General features: G+C 43.1%; 1 protein-coding gene across 1 annotated transcript in view; it reads left to right on the forward strand.

Moving 5' to 3' along the window:
- ADCY2 (adenylate cyclase 2) overlaps positions 1–17,098 on the forward strand; it is a 293,953-nt gene that overhangs the window by 156,202 nt on the left and 120,653 nt on the right. The window contains exons 3-4 of the mRNA XM_045081990.1: positions 7,529–7,677; positions 13,775–13,886. Coding sequence (XP_044937925.1) covers positions 7,529–7,677; positions 13,775–13,886 — 261 coding nt within the window. The remainder of the gene's footprint in view (positions 1–7,528; positions 7,678–13,774; positions 13,887–17,098) is intronic.

The following is a 17,098-nucleotide window of genomic DNA, read 5'->3' on the forward strand; positions in this document are numbered from 1 at the left end:
CATGTCCCAGTGTGAGCACTTGGGCCCTTTTCTCTATGTGTCACCAAGTGTTCAACCCCAAAACACTGAGAAGTCAATTCTGGAAAAGGCAACCTGTGGTTCCAACAAATGCTCAGCATTCACGTGGACATGGAGACCTTCAGCTCTCTGGCTAAAAAGGCAGGTTTTTTAGACAACCAAACTGAGACTCAAGAGCTGCAGTGACGTGGTCAGGGTGTTCTAGATAGTGGCTGAAAAAGGTCGGGAAGCCACGTCTTAGTCCATGTCGGTGTTGTTTCTACTACAAAGTGCAGCTGTGCTCTTTCGTATGAGCATTTCATGACGAAATGTTTGTAAAAATCCTGGAAAGATGAAACAAGACCTTTAAGGTTCTAAGAGCATTCAGTGTGTTCTGGTTAATTGATGTGAAACAGGATTTTTAAGGAGGAACCTGAAAGAAAGCAGCTCAATTTAACAACAGGAAACAGCAACAGTGGCAGTGGTTACTAGAACATATTTTGGGGATGCACTGATGATCGAGGTGGTGCCGGTGGAGGCTGCCTGTTTTCTGAGACCAAGAGACATGAAGCTGGCTGCAAGAGAAATCCGAGCTGGGGAAGGTGTTGACGTATCTTCATGTCCAGGCAGGTGTTTTCTGAGTATAGTGTTCTCGGCATGTGCTCCTGAATGGACACTTTGTCCTTTCGTATGGGAGGCCAGTATTAAATGACATCATCTGTCTTAGCACCACATGTAACCCGGTGGCTGCTGAGGGATCTGGTGTCTTTCATTCTGATAGCTACTTTCTGTTGGGAGGAGAAACATTTATAACAATATCCCTTCTGTTTGTTACATTGGTTTGGCATCCTGATGTAACTGGATTGCATTTAAAATAAGAACAAACTAGAAATAAGAATCTTGAAAAAGAAAAAAATTTCCATCTTACAAAAGGAGCATGTCACTGTCTTCCTCTCCTTTGAAAAATTCAGCAGATTTAAACTGTTATTACATGCATGGCTTATTGAAGGCACAAGACATCACATGCATTATCATATCTTAGCTCAAAATTTGAGTACCAGTCTTCTTTGCTTAAATTGGATTTTACTATCAACAAAAATAATCTCCAGAATAGCATAAAAATAGAAAGTTATAATATCTGCTTTGTTTCATTGTATTAGAAACACCTTGGAGCTCAAAGTGTCCGACACTTTGATCAACAGGGCATTGGAATTTACTAACTCCATAGCTCTTCTATGAGGCACAATATAAAGGAACAATTTCTAGGGGAAAAATTGCTAATGAATAATAATTGGAGGTTTAATAAAAGGGTGTGTTGAAATAGACCCCTGAAGCCAGGGCCGTGATTTATCAGATAACCTTTGAATATGCCAGAATTAGACAGATTTTCTGTCATTAGACAGTCTTTTCTAGGAAGAGAAAGAAGTAGTAATGGTATGCATCAGTCAATCTAATGACAGCTTGATTGTCCAAAAATCCCCTGAAGGAATTTCTCCAGTGTACTTGGAGGGAGAGCAGAGCTGGGTTATATCCGGCATATTAAGCACTTAGGTTTGTGAGTTGCTTTCTGATAATTTGGCAGGGCACACAGCTACATTAGCAAAAAGCTGAAATATTAATGAAAATATTAACCTTGTCAGATTATGAATTGAGTTGAAATTTATCATGTGTGCCATAATATTGGGCTTTTTTTTTTCCTCAGAGTATAGCATTTTGTAAGAAAAAAAAAGATAAAAGTGTATTGATTTACATATTTCAGTACAGGCTTTTAGTTGAGGCTTACCCTCTTGTCCAGTGCTGTCATCACCAAGAGGACATGTGCAGACCCCAAAGCACAGACCCCATTCATGAGCTCTAATCAGAGGTTCCGCTTTCTACCAGTGGTACCAGAACAGCATGGTAGTAAGGCAGCCTTAGGTTTCTTAAATTTGTCTGGTTGGCTGTTACTAAAATCTGAATTCCAGTCTAAATTCACACAGATTCTTGAACACTAAAAAAAGGGGGAAAAAAAGAAAAGTTTGGCTTATACAACATATATATATATATATATATATATATATATATATATATATATATATACACATACATATATATGTGTATATATATATGTGTATATATATATATGTCTTATATTTTTGAAACTACCTATAAAAAGCCAGTCATTCGTCTGCATTTGAGTCTAAAATAAAGATTATAATTTACATTTGGTCATTAAATGAAGCTATGGGCCTGAAAGAGAATTACTATATTGGATTCATTTTTGTTCGTGGACTCTGTCCTTCAGGAAAGGCTAACTTTGGGTTTTAGCCTATTCTTATGACAGAGTGTATGAGGAGGAGAGAAGATGCTTGGAAAGATCTCAACTGGGTTTACCCCAAGCAGACCCTGAGACAAGGATCTGCGTGGAGGCATTTAGTTGGGAGGTGGCTGCAGGTGGCAGAGTGGGAAGTGGGTCCGGGAGGGAGGTCAGCTATTGGAAGGGGCCACCGGGGGCATCCAGGGTTCAGACCTGCTGGAGACCCTCAGAGGGAAGCATGGAACATGCTCAGATCTTCCCACTGAGAGATGTGGGTGCAGAAGTCAGGGGATTTATCCTTCAGTTCTCCGTCATTGGTTGAGACCCATGAAACTGTAAGGAACAAGCTGCAGGCGTCCTCCAAGGAAGGCAGAGTGAGTATGGACAGGACAGCACCGGCCACCAGAAGCATGACTAGAAGTGAGTGTGAACAGTGAGAAAGGCTACTGATTGTTTTAAATCCTAGAGAAGACTGCACAGAATCCATGAACACACACAGGTAATGACCATAAAAGAATAGAGCAGAACTCTGTAAGTTGAACATTATGTCCTGGTGAATTTTATTTTTTTCATGGCCCTTGACACATCTGTCACCCATCAGAAAGAATACTAACTTCATTTTAATCAAATTAAGCCAATCACTAGATTTCTCTGTAGAAATACAGATTCCACTGGGATTTCTAAAAAGAGAGCCTATGTCCAGATTAATAATCTGTTATGTTGTACATTCTATCATGTTCTTTATTACCGTTTCAGAAGTTAAGAAATTTATAGTCAGTGTCTACTTGCTTTGATGATGACAGAGATTTGATGGCTTCTCAGAGCAATAGGCTTCCCTTGGCTCTGTCCAGGGTTGGTCTGTTCATGCTGAGAACATGAGCAGGTAGGCCTCCTGGTGATTGTGGACAGCAACTTCTCACATTCCTCACTAGCTTTCCCCTGTTTGTTGAGATAGATTTTAACATAGTGACTCCTTTATAATATTTGGTCTTATATGCAACTATCCAATACATCAATCGATAAATGGAAAGTGACCATCCCACACAGTATCCCTTGGTACATCTAGTGTGCTCAGTCCTTGTGGAGATGGGTTTAAGTAAATGTTGTCTTAGTGGAACTCAGCCCCAAACTTTAAGGGACAAAGTCTATCTATCTTAAATACTTCCTTGGATATGTCATGTATTTTAATGACTTTTAGACTTCTCAAATATCTGTTGGTCACAAAGGCCAGCCCATGGAAGAATGCAAGATAAGTGGCAAATCTGTGTATTTGGGGGATGGGTGGCCAAAGATGAGATGGTGGACTAACTCTTGATATCAAGATTTTAAAAGGGTTTATCATTTATTTTAAGCATAAATCCATTATCTTTTCACATGGGTTCTTAGAGAGAGAACCAACTTGTATCACCACCAAGCCATCAGCCAAATAAACCAAATGCTCAATTTGTGCATAGTAAGGACACAGACTTTTTTCAAGTTCTAAAATTTGAACTTGTATTTTCATGTCATTACTAGTTTCTTGGTATTCTGAATTAATTCCAAATGGGTCCATTTTTCTGAGGCTATCTGTTTCTTTACTAAACCCAGTTACTTGATTTTTTTATTCCATTATTGAATTCCGTATTTTCTGTCCTCCTGGTGTTGCTTATCCTGGCCCCTAGCTGCATGCTGAGATGTCTCACAGAGTCGGGCATGCTTTCTGTTCTCAGCATTTTGCTTAAGTCCAAAATTTGAACTCACCTCCTCCTTTTAAACTAACATGACGTTGCTATGTTGTTAGATTGTTAGTGAAAGTTGGAGAATAACAGAAGGGAAGTTGAGCTTAGGATAGGAATAAAATCAGAATGTAACTTCAAGTGGCTTCCAATGTTCACTGGCCATTTCCCAACATGGGGGAGCTTAGAATGTGCTCTTTCTCCTTAAATGCAGACTGTTGATATGAAACTAGTGTCTCTCCTGCCTCTGCATGAGTCTTTCACTCCTTCTCTCCATTCCCTGGCCCATAACCACAGTGTGATAGTCTTCCAGGGAGGAAAACCCAAGGCAATCACTACCCTTATTTTGCAGAATAGTCGAGTTTTCCTTTGTGTGAATATCACTAGTGTAGCTTGTGCCTAGGGCTGGTATTTGTGGTCAGAAGGGTCATTAATATGACTTTAAAACATGAGCACTGTCTACCCAGGTCCCAAGGTTTCCAGGTCCCCACCCACCATGGTCATCACTGACAGTAAACAGAAGCTTTGAAATTAGATTTGTCTTTGATGTGTTCCAGATAAAATGTACGGTAGGTCACTCATTCATTCAAGAAATAACTCTAGAACAAATACTCTTTTCTGGGAACTTGCACAGGAGTTGAGCAATAAAGCAATGTATATGGTGCCTTTATTTCCTTTTCTGTCCCCAGTCTCTGTGAGTCGGAGGAACCACATTTGAAGATGTATCTCCAATGTCCACAGCAAAAATTATGATTTCCTCCTCTCAAAAAAATTTGAGAAGATATGTAGACTTGTTCATCCTCTCCCTGAAGACTGAAATATCTACAAAGTCTATTTGTTATATTAATTTAGCTACACCAGCTTTCTTTTCATTAAGGTTTTCATAATTTATCTCTTTTTTGTTATCTTATTTTCTGTAATGCTGTGTTTTTATATTTAAGATGTACTTATTGTGAATAGAGTTACATTTTGTCTTTTTAAAAATCCAACCTGGCAGTATTAGTCAAGTATTTGAAGTATTTAGTTCATTTACATTTAATGTAATTTCTGATCTAAAAAGCCAATAATAGCAATTTTATGATTTATACTCTGCTTGTTTCTCCTGTTTGAAGTTCTATTTGACTCTTCATTATGACTTACTTTGGGTTAATAAGAATTTCTGTCTCATTTTTAGCTAACCTCTTAGTCATACATTCTTTCACTCTTTGTTCCTAAAGTAGAAATTATATCCATTTTTGACTTACTGAATTCTACTATAAATTACTACCTTTGCCACTTCCCATATAATCCTAGGACCCCAGAATATTTTAAATCCACTTACTTCCACTTCACAGATTGTGTTAATGCCATTGTATATTTCATTTCTGTTGTATTTTAGATCACCTAGGACATTATTCTCATTATTTTGTACAACTAATATTAATTTATATTTTCCCAGATATGTATGTATATGGACATTTAACTTACTAAATATTTGGATTTTTCCATCTTATTTTTTAATTTTAATTAAATGGAAACTTCAATAAGAATTTAAGAAAATTAAGAACATAATTATTAAATTGTCTTCTTAATCTCTTAAAATTGATTAATCTGATTAAAATTAAAATCTGATTAAAATTCCCTTTGCCATATCAGTATCAGCACTTATGTTATGACAACTGTTAGCACCTTGCCACCTACCTAACTGCCTCCTTTTGCAAAGAGATTGGTGATAGTACTAACCAAATAGAGGTGTTGTTTTGTTTTTTTGTTTCATTTGTTTCACATGAATAGCAGGAGCTCCTGGACTATTAGTTTCCCTTCTGACTTCCTACATCTCAAGCATGTGGCTTCCTGCAAACACTAGCCTGGTCCTCCAGCTTCATCTGATGGAAAGTGCACTGTGGCTGGGCTTGTTGCTGGATTATGAACCACATGGTAGCAAGGATGTTGACTCTTTTCTTCTTTGCATTCACTATTAGTGCTTATCATGGGGCCTGGCATTTAATGGAAAATGATGGATGTTTTCTGAATATGTGAATAAATTAATAAATAAATGAATGACAGAACAAATGACCAATACTCAGTTATGCCAGTTCTTGGTCAAACACTCTACCATGCACTGAGATCCCCCCATAGGTACCCACTCGGTCTCCTAATAGCTTTTCATCTGTTTTTTCTTTCCTGGAACAGGCTGGGGAGGGGCTGCAGTGAGGGCTTCGCATCTGCATCTGGATGCCCTCCACACCTTCCCTCTGCTCCCTCAGTGGACGTTCTCAGCAGGCACTGAAATGACGTGCCCTAGGGCTTGACCCAAAGGGACACCGGCCCTGTAAACCTGGGAAAAAAGACCAGCTTCCCCTCCCCTGTGTTCTATTACTTTGTCTGCATAAATGAATGGTTAAATGGGTGAATGAATAAATGAGTGAATAAGAAGGGAAGAAAAAAGAGAAAATGGGGAAGACAGAGAAAATATTTCATTCAAGAAATGTTTTTCAATCAACACTATTAATTGTTAAATGCACACCTGACTATGGTGTTTTCTATAATACATGAATGTGTTTTTTTAAGATTTATTTATTTTAGAAAGAGAGAATGCATGTGCATGAGCAGGAGGGGCAGAGGGAGAGGGAGAGAGACTCTCAAGCAGACTCTGTGCTGAGCGCAGAGCCCACTGTAGGGCTCGATCTCACGACCCTGAGATCATGACCTAAAACCAAGAATCAGAAGCTTAACTGACTGAACTACCCAGGCACCACTAAAATAATTTAATGTTTAAAATAACTAAGGATGACCACAGAGTTTCAGAGATTCCTCTTCTTTGATACTTTTTCTCAAAAACAGTATTGCAAATGTCACTCTAAAATAAGTAGATATTAAAATAAGTGTAATATTACATGCCACTATTGCTGTGTCTAAAGACCAAAAATAAAAGGCTCATAATTTATCATTTCCATGGGTTCCACCTGTAGTCTTTTATGCATGACATTTTACAGATGCTATTTCTGCCTCTGTCCCTTTATAATAGTTTAGAATCACTAAAAGGGATTGTGTGGTCATCACAGAGGAAATGAAATATTTGAAAATATTTGGCTATCTTATTTCAGAAGTACGGAATATTTGTTGACTTTCTGAAATGCAATAAAGCTTTTACTTTATCTCCCAAATGAACAGGCAGGCAAAAATGAGTATTTTCTATCTTCGACTCTCCATAGGTTTCCGGCATTTTTATATCATTTCTGCTTTACTGTGTAAAAACCGGAGTAGATAAATAGTATCCTTGGAGGAAGTATCTTTGCTTTCCTTTATTCTCCACTCTGAAGGACACATACTTAGAACTCCGTAAATAATAAATAATATAACACATGCTGACCTTAGAAATGTTGGGTGTTTTCAACATGTCCTTCTACTCCCCCTGTTTTAACTTGCTGGAAAGAGTCGTCCGCTTGGCCCCAGTGCGGATCCGCGATGCTCTCAGAGAGGACTCGGATGTCCCCGTAATGATGTAAAACGTCCGCCTTCCTCCCACACCCTCTCTCAGGAGCGGCTCCTGCTCTCCCTGCTGCCGGCGCACATAGCCATGGAGATGAAAGCCGAGATCATCCAGAGGCTGCAGGGCCCCAAAGCCGGCCAAATGGAAAACACAAACAACTTTCACAACCTGTATGTCAAGCGACACACCAACGTGAGGTACGCTGCTCTGTTCTTGTCCCTCCGCATGTCCCGGGAGCCGCTCGCCAGCCGGGGAGCTCACGTCTCACAAAACCCTGTCTCCTCCGCAACGGTGAACGGAGTCTCTGCCCCCCCACCCCCACCCCCCCCCCTGCTGCTGCCCCTCAGGGCCTTCACAGAAAGATAAGGAAGTAGAATCTTCTTCACTTTACTGGGTTCTGTTGTCCGTTATGGCCCTGCTTTCTACGGCTGACCCTCTGTCCCAAAGGAGAGAGGAGTGCTTGGAGGGTCCTTATCCGGGGAGCACCATGGATAGTTTCAGGGCATCCCGGAGCCCAGGACCCGCGACTCTGTAGTAAGACTGACGGTAGTACAGTGGGCTCTTGAGGCAAGACCTGACTCCTCCGGAGGGACTTGGGGGCCAGGGCCTCGGTGAAGTGAGCACTCCCTGACCGTCAGGAATGATGGGTGTCCGGGGTATGGCCAACCAGTGACCAATGTCACGGGGGACTGATGTGCCCCTTGGTTAATGGTGCAAGTCCCTGCTTTCCGTCCTGCCATAGTCCCGTCTGCTTCTCAGGGAGCCCTTCTAGAATCACAGTACGTGGAACACATGCTGTCAGCCTGCGACTGAGATCCGGAAAGAGAACCCTGTGGGGCCTCCTTCTCCCCAGCACTCCTCCAGGGAGGAGCCGTGCGCGCCCTCACTTCGGCGTGGGGGGGCGTTTCCTCCCCTGCTGCCACCTCCCGGCTGCAGAATGCAGCCCCTGCAGGCCCGGGTGCCTGGCCCCTCACTGTTCCCCAAGCCCCCCCAAGCCTCCTGCCCCTTCTTTGCGGGCTTCTCCTTGCATCCATGCCGCTGTGGTGCAGTAGTGCTTTCTTTCTTGCCGGGTTCTCTCGCTAAGTACCTCGTGCATCTGGCCTCATGCATTCCGCCTTGTCATTACTCACCCTGTTCACTAGTTCGGGAGCCACAGCCACAAACGTAACTGCAACTGGCGGAGCACTGGCTCCTTGCCCTTTTGCTCTCCGGCCTGGATCCTTTCCAGTGCACGATCCAAGCCTCCAGTCTGGTTGCTGCAAGTCAAGGGTTTTGGAAGTTTATTAATAAGAAACACATTTGACTAAGCTTTGCCACTGCAATTTAACTACATTGCTAAGACACATCTCATTTTGACCCCAGATTTTAGGAAAGGTGTGTGGAGCTGGTGATATGGCCCAGGCATGTCCAAGCATGCACCTAGCTAAATATATGACGAGAAATGCAGATTGGGAAAGCAGTAATGAAAAAAAGCTGCTTATCACTGAGAACTAAGGAAGCAGCGGCTAAATGGAGAATCAGGGGTAAAAAATAATAATTAAATTAAATTAAATTAAATTAAGTCCCTATCATTTTGAGGAATTTAAAAAAATGACTGTATTACAAGAAGAGCCACACCTGTTAAGGAGTAAAATTATTTAAAACACTGGCCTGCTTTCAGGTTTTTAAGCATTTCACTTAAAGAATTAAAGAGGAAACATTCTCACGGTATCCCACAAGGTGTATTTTACTAGAAATTTCCCTTTCCAGCCTTAGCTGTCTGAAAAAGCAGCAATATCCCTCCTACTTGAGGAAAGAGTTCATGTAAAGATGAACACAGCCGTATCTAAACAGAGTCCTGGAATATCTTCCAGTCTCTGTGAAATGACCCAGGATCAAAGAGCCTGATCAAAATGAAACCACCGGCCTCAGGCAGGTGACAAAGGCTCCCGGTGCTGTCTGTCAGCTACCAATTTGTACGGCACAAAGGACCCCAAAACCCAGTGGCTTCAGACAACAGTAAACATCATCTCGCAGTTTCTGTCTGTCACACTTTGAGAGCTGCTTCTCCTGGTGGTTCTGACTTACCGTCTTTGATACAGATTGAGGCCTGGTGTTGGGAGGGCTGCTGGGGGACCTGACTTCAAGGCCGCTCCTCACGTGGTTTGCAGGGGCCTGACTGCTGGCTGGAGGCTGCAGGCCGTCCTTGCCAAGCTACTGCTCACAGGTGGCTAGAGGGACTTCCCAGCATGGGAGCTCGCTTCCCCAGAGCAAGGATCCAGGACAGGGCCATGGGCAACAGCAGCTCCTCTATGACCCAGGCTTGCAAAGTCATTGTCGTAATTCCTGCAGCATCCTCCTGGGGATGCAGATCAGCCCCACCCCAGGGGAGGGTGGACAGTTCAAGAGTAAGTCCCAGGAGGTGAGGGTCTCTCTGGGGCCATCTTGGAAGCTGACTTCCACGCTGTCAAGGCAAGGGATTGGAGAAGCGCCTTCAGAGATCATTTAGAATATGTTTGCTGCGTCAAGAACACTGAAAAGTAAAAAATCAATTTAAAAAATTCGATGAAAAAAAAAATTCAAAACTATAGTTGGGAACGCTAAAGTAACTTCAATACCTAAAGTTAAAAATGTAAAAGCAAACATAAATCACATGATGTACCAACTGTTTTTATAAGAAATACGAAAACACGACTTTTTCATCTTGGACAGGATAAGCAGAAGCCAAGAAGCAGGCATGGTAAATGGATATTGTGGCGAGTCCAGTCAATACCTGAGCAGTTTTGAGGGGTTTTTTGGATAATAATTCTCATTAGGACTATGGACAGTAAAGATCTGTTCATTCTTAGTTCTGCTTTGGCCATTCATTCATTCAAAAAAAAATGGTTATTCTCTGTTAATGACATATCCTAGCTCTTTACTCTTCTGAGGGTGCTAATAATGTGTATAATGATGAGGAGGAAGGGAGGAATTTCTAGAAGGGAAGTACTTCCCGAATCTTCAGCATCTTCCTCTGAATCCTGCCGATAGTAGGGAAACATTCACAAACCCATCCCGTCTTTGAAAATAAGCACAGGCCGCGTACTCCAGTGCCACCGTCCAATTCTGAGACTGGCCCTCTCTCACTTTCAAAGCCAAGATTCTAGACAGGTGGTTCCTCCCTCTCTGACTGGTCTTCCCGGTTTTCCCTCCCTCCTCAAACCCTCACCCTCTGCCGTCCACCTCCATCCACCATGGCGCAGAGCTCATGCCCGCTCAGGTCACCACCAGCTGCCGTGCTCCCAGATCTGAGTCTGACTTAGCCTCTGCATCCTTCTTTCTGGTAGCTCGGTGTGGTTGGCCGGCGGACCTTGCCCTCCTGGTTTAAGAATTCTCCCTCGCTGTGGACTCCCTGACATCTTACCCCTCTCTCTTCTTACCATGTCCTTTGCCATTTTCTCTTCCCTGAATCTGGCCTCTCTGTAAATGAGTGTTTTCAGAGGTTCCTCCTAGCTCCGCTCTGGTCTCTCCACTTCTCATTCAGGACTTCAGTTACCATCTGTGGGATACCAAGGCGCAGAACTCAGCCAGGGCACCTGGAGGGCACAGTTGGTTGAGCGTCTGACTCTTGATTTCAGCTCAGGTCATAACCTCGTGGGTCAGGTGATTGAGCCTTGCACTGGGCTCCATGCTGAGTGTGGCCTTCACTTGAGCTTCTCTCTCTCCCGCTCCCTCTGTCCCTCCATCCCCTCCCACTCTGTCTCGTTCTGTCAAATAAATATTTTTTACAAGATGCAGAATTCAACCATAGCTTCCATACTCGCTCACCTAATGTGTCTCTTCTTCTTAGACGCTCCACCAACACCACCATCAAACTCAACCCAACCAGAGTTGAACTGGTCATCTTCCCTCCAAGCTTGCTGTGACTTGTTCAGAGCTAGGTTTGAGCCCCCTTCTCCGCCGGAAACTGTCGCCGCCTCCCTCAGACACACTGCCTGCCGTGTCTGGTCGCGAACCACGCCTGATTCTTCCTTCCTGCACTTCTCCCATATCTGGCCAGTTCTCTCCATTTCGCCTGACGATACCTTCCACATGGGCCTTCTGGAGGAAAGGGCTATGATTCTAACTGACCTGCCTGCCTCCAGGTTGCTGTGGCCAGAGTGATCTTTCTAAGATGGTCACATGGTCAGATCTAGGTCGGGTACGTGCGTGATCCCAGAGAGTACCCTGCTTCCTTTCCTGTAACCCTTTGCACATTGCATCACCATGACCTGTTTACGTCCTCAGTCTCCTGGCTGCCGAGTAATTTTTGGACCATCGTAGGACATTTAGCCAGCCTACCTGGGGGCAGGGGTGGCTTTACCCACTCCAGGGTTGGACCACAGGAAACACGGTGGAGGTTGTCAGCTGCCCATCTATCTGCACATTCTCCCTCCCAGTGCTGCCTCGGATCAGACACACTCTCTAAACTTTTTTCTTCTTGGACCAGGCGCAGCATCTGTGATCTGTGCTGCTAAAGGGTGCTGTGGGGGAGCAGAGAAGGTTTGATGGCACCATCTGAACAGAATGGAGGGTGTGGAAGCCCCTGCAGCCCTGGTTTTCTTGGGCCAGAGGGTTCTCCCCCAGCTTTTGTCATCAACAGAGAACCAAGTCTTTCCTTCAAGATGAAGCCACCAACCTCATGCTTGGCCCAGTGAATGAGTTCGGCCAACAGCAGAGAGCCAGTTGTTTCCTGCCCAAGATCGGGCTGGCCGCTGCCACGTTCCTTTTTTTACTGTGGCAAAATATACATAACATAACGTAGCACAGTTTTAGCCATGTTTAATTGTCTGTGCAGCAGCGTCAGCAGCTTCCCTCCCGCAGCCAGCCGCCGGCACCCACCCTTCTGGTTCCTGGCCCCACGGTCTGACGGCGCTGGGTATCCAGTGTGAGCGGACTCCCACAGCCTCTGTCCTCCTGGGCCTGGTTCATTGCACGCAGCGGCGCGTGTTCAAGCTTCATCTGCATTGCCTCATGTGGAAGAATGCCATCTCTCTTGAAGACTATATAATATTTCATTGTAGGGATTTCTTTTATCCCTATTTCTTTATCCATCCGTCAGTTAGTGAACATCTGGGCTGTTTCTACCTTTAGATGATTGTGAATAATGCTGCTGTAAACATGGGGTACAAATAGTGGTTTGAGCCCATGCCTCCATTCTTTGGGTTGTTTTCCCAGCAGGGAACTCAGAGGGCCATCTGGGAATCCTGTTTCTTTTGCTGAAGAACCACCGTACTGTTTGCTAGAGTGGCCGCACCATTTTCCATTCCTACCAGCAATGCACAAGGCTCCGATTTCTCCGCACCCTTGATAACATCTGTTACTTCCCAGTTCTTTGATAAGGGCCATTCTAATGGGTATGAAGTAGCAGTCAGTTTTGTCTCAGGGTCTGTCTTAAGCCATGTTATCTGAATTCCCAACTGCCAGCAGGAATTTTAGGCTTCTTTGTGAGGCCTTTATACAAATCAGAAGCATGTCGTTGTATGGAAAAGTGATATCGCACATCCTGGGGCCTGTTTCCCCATCCTGACCCTTGAAGGTTAACGAAATACAGACACAACTCAGAGAAATCTGACATCTGTCCCACTAGCATGTTTGTCGCATGGAGGGAAGCTTTCCCAGGCGCGTCACCAGCTAACCCCCAGCACACACACACACTTGTTAACACGGTGGTTGGCCGTTGCTGGAGTCCTTCCTTACTTTCTTAACTCCCCCCCCCCCAACAACACTCTGAGTTTGAGGGAGACGTACTGTGTCTGCTTCATCCCGGCAAGGAGTAAGTCATCCAAAACCTTTTGTTAAGTACTCTTTCTTTTAAGAAGATTGTTAGTCTTTCTTCGAGTCAGTAAAAACAGAATTTGCTCTTATTATTTTGTTTCCTTTACTTTAGAAATTTCTATAAAGTCAATGCATGTAACAGTGCAAACAGAGGCATAGGCCACTGATACCTGAATTCTAGCAGTGTGATGAACTCTCAGAAGGAATACCGCGCAAGCCAGGGAGGGAGGCGGGACTGGCCATCAGGGAATAAAGGTCATCAGTTAGAATGGACAGAGTGCATCATGTGATTTTTTTCTTCTCCAATTTTAATTATAAAAACAGCATTAAACAAAAAAACCGTTTTTAATAGGAAAGCTTGGCAAAATGTGTATTTGTTTCCTATCTGGGGAAATGACATTTTTCTTGTAAGACACAAATATAAATGTAAAAAACTATATACTCTTTTAAGGGGAAAAAAAAGTATCATAACTTGTTAACAAACACGAGCTTGCAAACACTGTTCCCCTTTTGCCACAGCATCCTGTACGCTGACATCGTGGGCTTCACCCGGCTGGCCAGTGACTGCTCTCCGGGAGAACTCGTCCACATGCTGAACGAGCTCTTTGGAAAGTTCGACCAAATTGCAAAGGTGAGTCGTAGTGAGTCCCTTCTGCGTTGAGGCTTTCTAGACTCTTGGCTTCCTTTTTCTCTGGTCCCTTATCAATTCTTTGTTTTTCATAGAGCTCCACTTAGAACTGGTGTTTATAGATTTGTAGGGTTTATTGGCTATCGGGCTCTGATGAGTCTCACTTCTCGGGGATGAGAAATGTCAGAGCGTATAATTAGCACATGTTTGCATCTATTTTTAAAATTTCTGCTTATAGAGAACTCAGCGCACATAGAGTAAATACACTCAAGATGGTGAGTTTAAGATGAACAGCCTCTGTCCAGGGCTTTTCTAAGATCCTGTTTTTAGGCATTTCCATGTCAGCTGTTGGAAACAAGACTGCCTCTCCTCCAGCCGTAACTGTTCATGTATTAGCCCCCGGGGAGAACCCCTAAAATAGGATGCATATTTCCCATCTCAGCCCTTTGCTTACTGCTGTCTCATTAATATCCACTGACCCTTGTGCCCCTTGAACAGAAACGTGAGTTCTGTATTTGCCGTGCATACGCGCATGGAGAGGAAATGGTGAGAGGCAATCTAAAACCCTACAAGAACTTGCATATTTACTGGAATCCTGAGGGTTACTGGTGGGAAGAGTGATAACAGTTACTTCCTCCCTTGGCAGCCCTTTACTTCCACCTCATAAAGCATTACTGGTCAGCCTCATGCTTTCTTTGAATTATTTCCAGCAAAAAATACTTCATTATGCTGATTAAAATGAATTATTTATATATGGAAGAGAGAGTTGGTCCCAAATTTAGTTCCCTGCAAGATTCCTCTCACTTTTAAACCATACAGAACATTTCCAAGCAAGCCTCTTAGGAATAGACGTGACTTGCTGATGTTCACAGGGTCACCCCTGCGTCAGGCTCCCCCGGAGGTGCCTTCTGCTGCCAGCCTGACCATGAGGGATCTCACTGGGGTGTTTTTTTTTAAAAAAGCCGTTAGAGTATAGCACAGCTTTCTTCCCCTTACCAAATCAAAGGGAGAGGTTGAGGTTTTTTGGGTGTTCATGTTTAGAAAAATATGATTTAAAGCTTAAATAATGTCTTCAAAGTTTGAATTAATAAAGTGTCACTTTTGTCACATTAGGAAGAAACATCCCAATCTTGGCAGGTAACAGCATAGCTCTAGTATTAACATGCCATTCTCCCTCTGGGTAAGTCTCAGTGTCTGAATGTGCCCTGTTTATAAAGACACCAGTCATATTGGATTCGTGACCCACCCTAGTCCTGTAGGACCTCATCTTAACTAATTATATCTGCAGGGAGGCCAAGTTTACACTCTGCAGGTGTTAGGACTTCAGCATGTGAATTTGGGGAAGACAAACTTCATTGCGCGTAACAGAAATACTTAGTGTGACCTGTTCCTCTCTGATGGTTTGAACGAAGGGCTGTCCAGGCAGTATCCGATTCGAGCCTAGGATGGCGAGGTCCACCCAATGTTACTATAGAGAGAACGTGTTTAGGAAACCAGTTCGTGCCTCATGGTTAAACGACGTGGCGGTGGACACGATCGTAAGCAAACAGCTCAGACGATTGAGTGAATTTTGCATACAGCACATAACTAAACCAAGAATTCAACGTCATGCTTTTATTTTTTAATCTTTTAAACTGCTTTATTGAGGTATAATTGACGTGTGAAAAACTACATATTTAATCTATAAACTGTAATGACCTTGAGGATAAGCATATACCTATGAGCCATCAGTGTAATCTATGTTATAAATGTATCCACCACGTGCAAAGGTGTCCTCTCTGCCCTCATGATTTATTATTAATGATGATGTGATTAAAACACCTAACATAAGCTCTACCTTCTTAGCACATTCTGGAGTGTATGGTACAGCATTGTTAACAGGCGCTGTGCTATCTATACCGTAGGTCTCCCGCACTTACTCATCTTACATAAAACTGTCTGCACTTTTACCCATACCCCCCATTGCCCCCTTCCCTCAGGCCTGGCATCCACCAGTCTACTCTCTGCTTCTGTGGATTTGGCTATTCTAGATTCCTCATAGCAGTGAGATCATGCAGTGTCTATCTTCTGGATGTCCTGAATAAAGTCAGGCTTATTTCACTTAGCAAACTGAGTTCAAAAGCACATTTAAAGGACTGTACCCAATGACCAACTGGGATTTATTTCTGGGATACAAGGTTGGTTCAACACACGACTCAATCGACATGACAGACCACAGTCACGGAATGAAGGCTAGAAATTACATGATCAGTAGATACAGAGATAGCATTTCATAAAATTAAACACCCTGTCATGATAAAAACTCTTAACTGATAACATATAGAAGAAACTTACCTCAACAAAATAAAGGCATATATAAAAAGCCCATAGCTAACATTATAGTTGATGGAGGAAAACTGAGCTTCTCCTTCGAGACTGGGAACAGTGAGGATGGCTGCACCCACAACATCTGCTCAGCACAACCTAGAAGTGCTCGCCAGAGCGGCCAGGCAAGAAAAAGAAATAAAAGGCATCCAAATCAAAAAAGAAAAAATGGGGCACCTGGGTGGCTCAGTGGGTTAAAGCCTCTGCCTTCAGCTCAGGCCATGGTCTCAGGGTCCTGGGATCGAGCCCCACATCGGGCTCTCTGCTCAGCGGGGAGCCTGCTTCCTCCTCTCTCTGCCTGCCTCTCTGCCTGCTTGTGATTTCTGTCTGTCAAATAAATGAATAAAATCTTTAAAAAAAAAAGAAAGAAAAAGTAAAATTGTCTCTGTTTGCAGATTACATGATCTTGTGTGTAGAAAACCATAAAATATATGCAATATCTGTTAGAACTAATAGATAGGGGGGTGTCTGGGTGGCTCAGTTAGTTGGCTGTCAATTCTTGATTTTGCCTCAGGTCATGATGTCAGGGTCATAAAATCAAGCCCTGTGTCAGGCTGCAGGCTCAGCTAGGAGTCTGCTTCTCTTCTTCTGCCTCTACCCCGGCTCCTCCCTCCACTCGTGCTCTCTCTTTTTATCAAATAAACAAATATTTTTTTAAAAAGAAATAATCAACAAATTCAGTAAAGTTGCAGAATACAAAATCAATGTGCAAAAACCAGCTGCATTTCTTTATACTGATAATAAAATATCTGAGAAGGAAGTCAAAATAATCTCATTTACATTAGCATCAAAAAGAATAAAATATTAAAATATTATTAATATTATTATTAATAATTATTAATATTATTTTA

This window comes from Mustela putorius, unplaced genomic scaffold, assembly GCF_011764305.1.
Source record: "Mustela putorius furo isolate JIRA1106 unplaced genomic scaffold, ASM1176430v1.1 tig00000589_pilon_pilon_pilon, whole genome shotgun sequence".
Taxonomy (NCBI): Eukaryota; Metazoa; Chordata; class Mammalia; order Carnivora; family Mustelidae; genus Mustela; species Mustela putorius.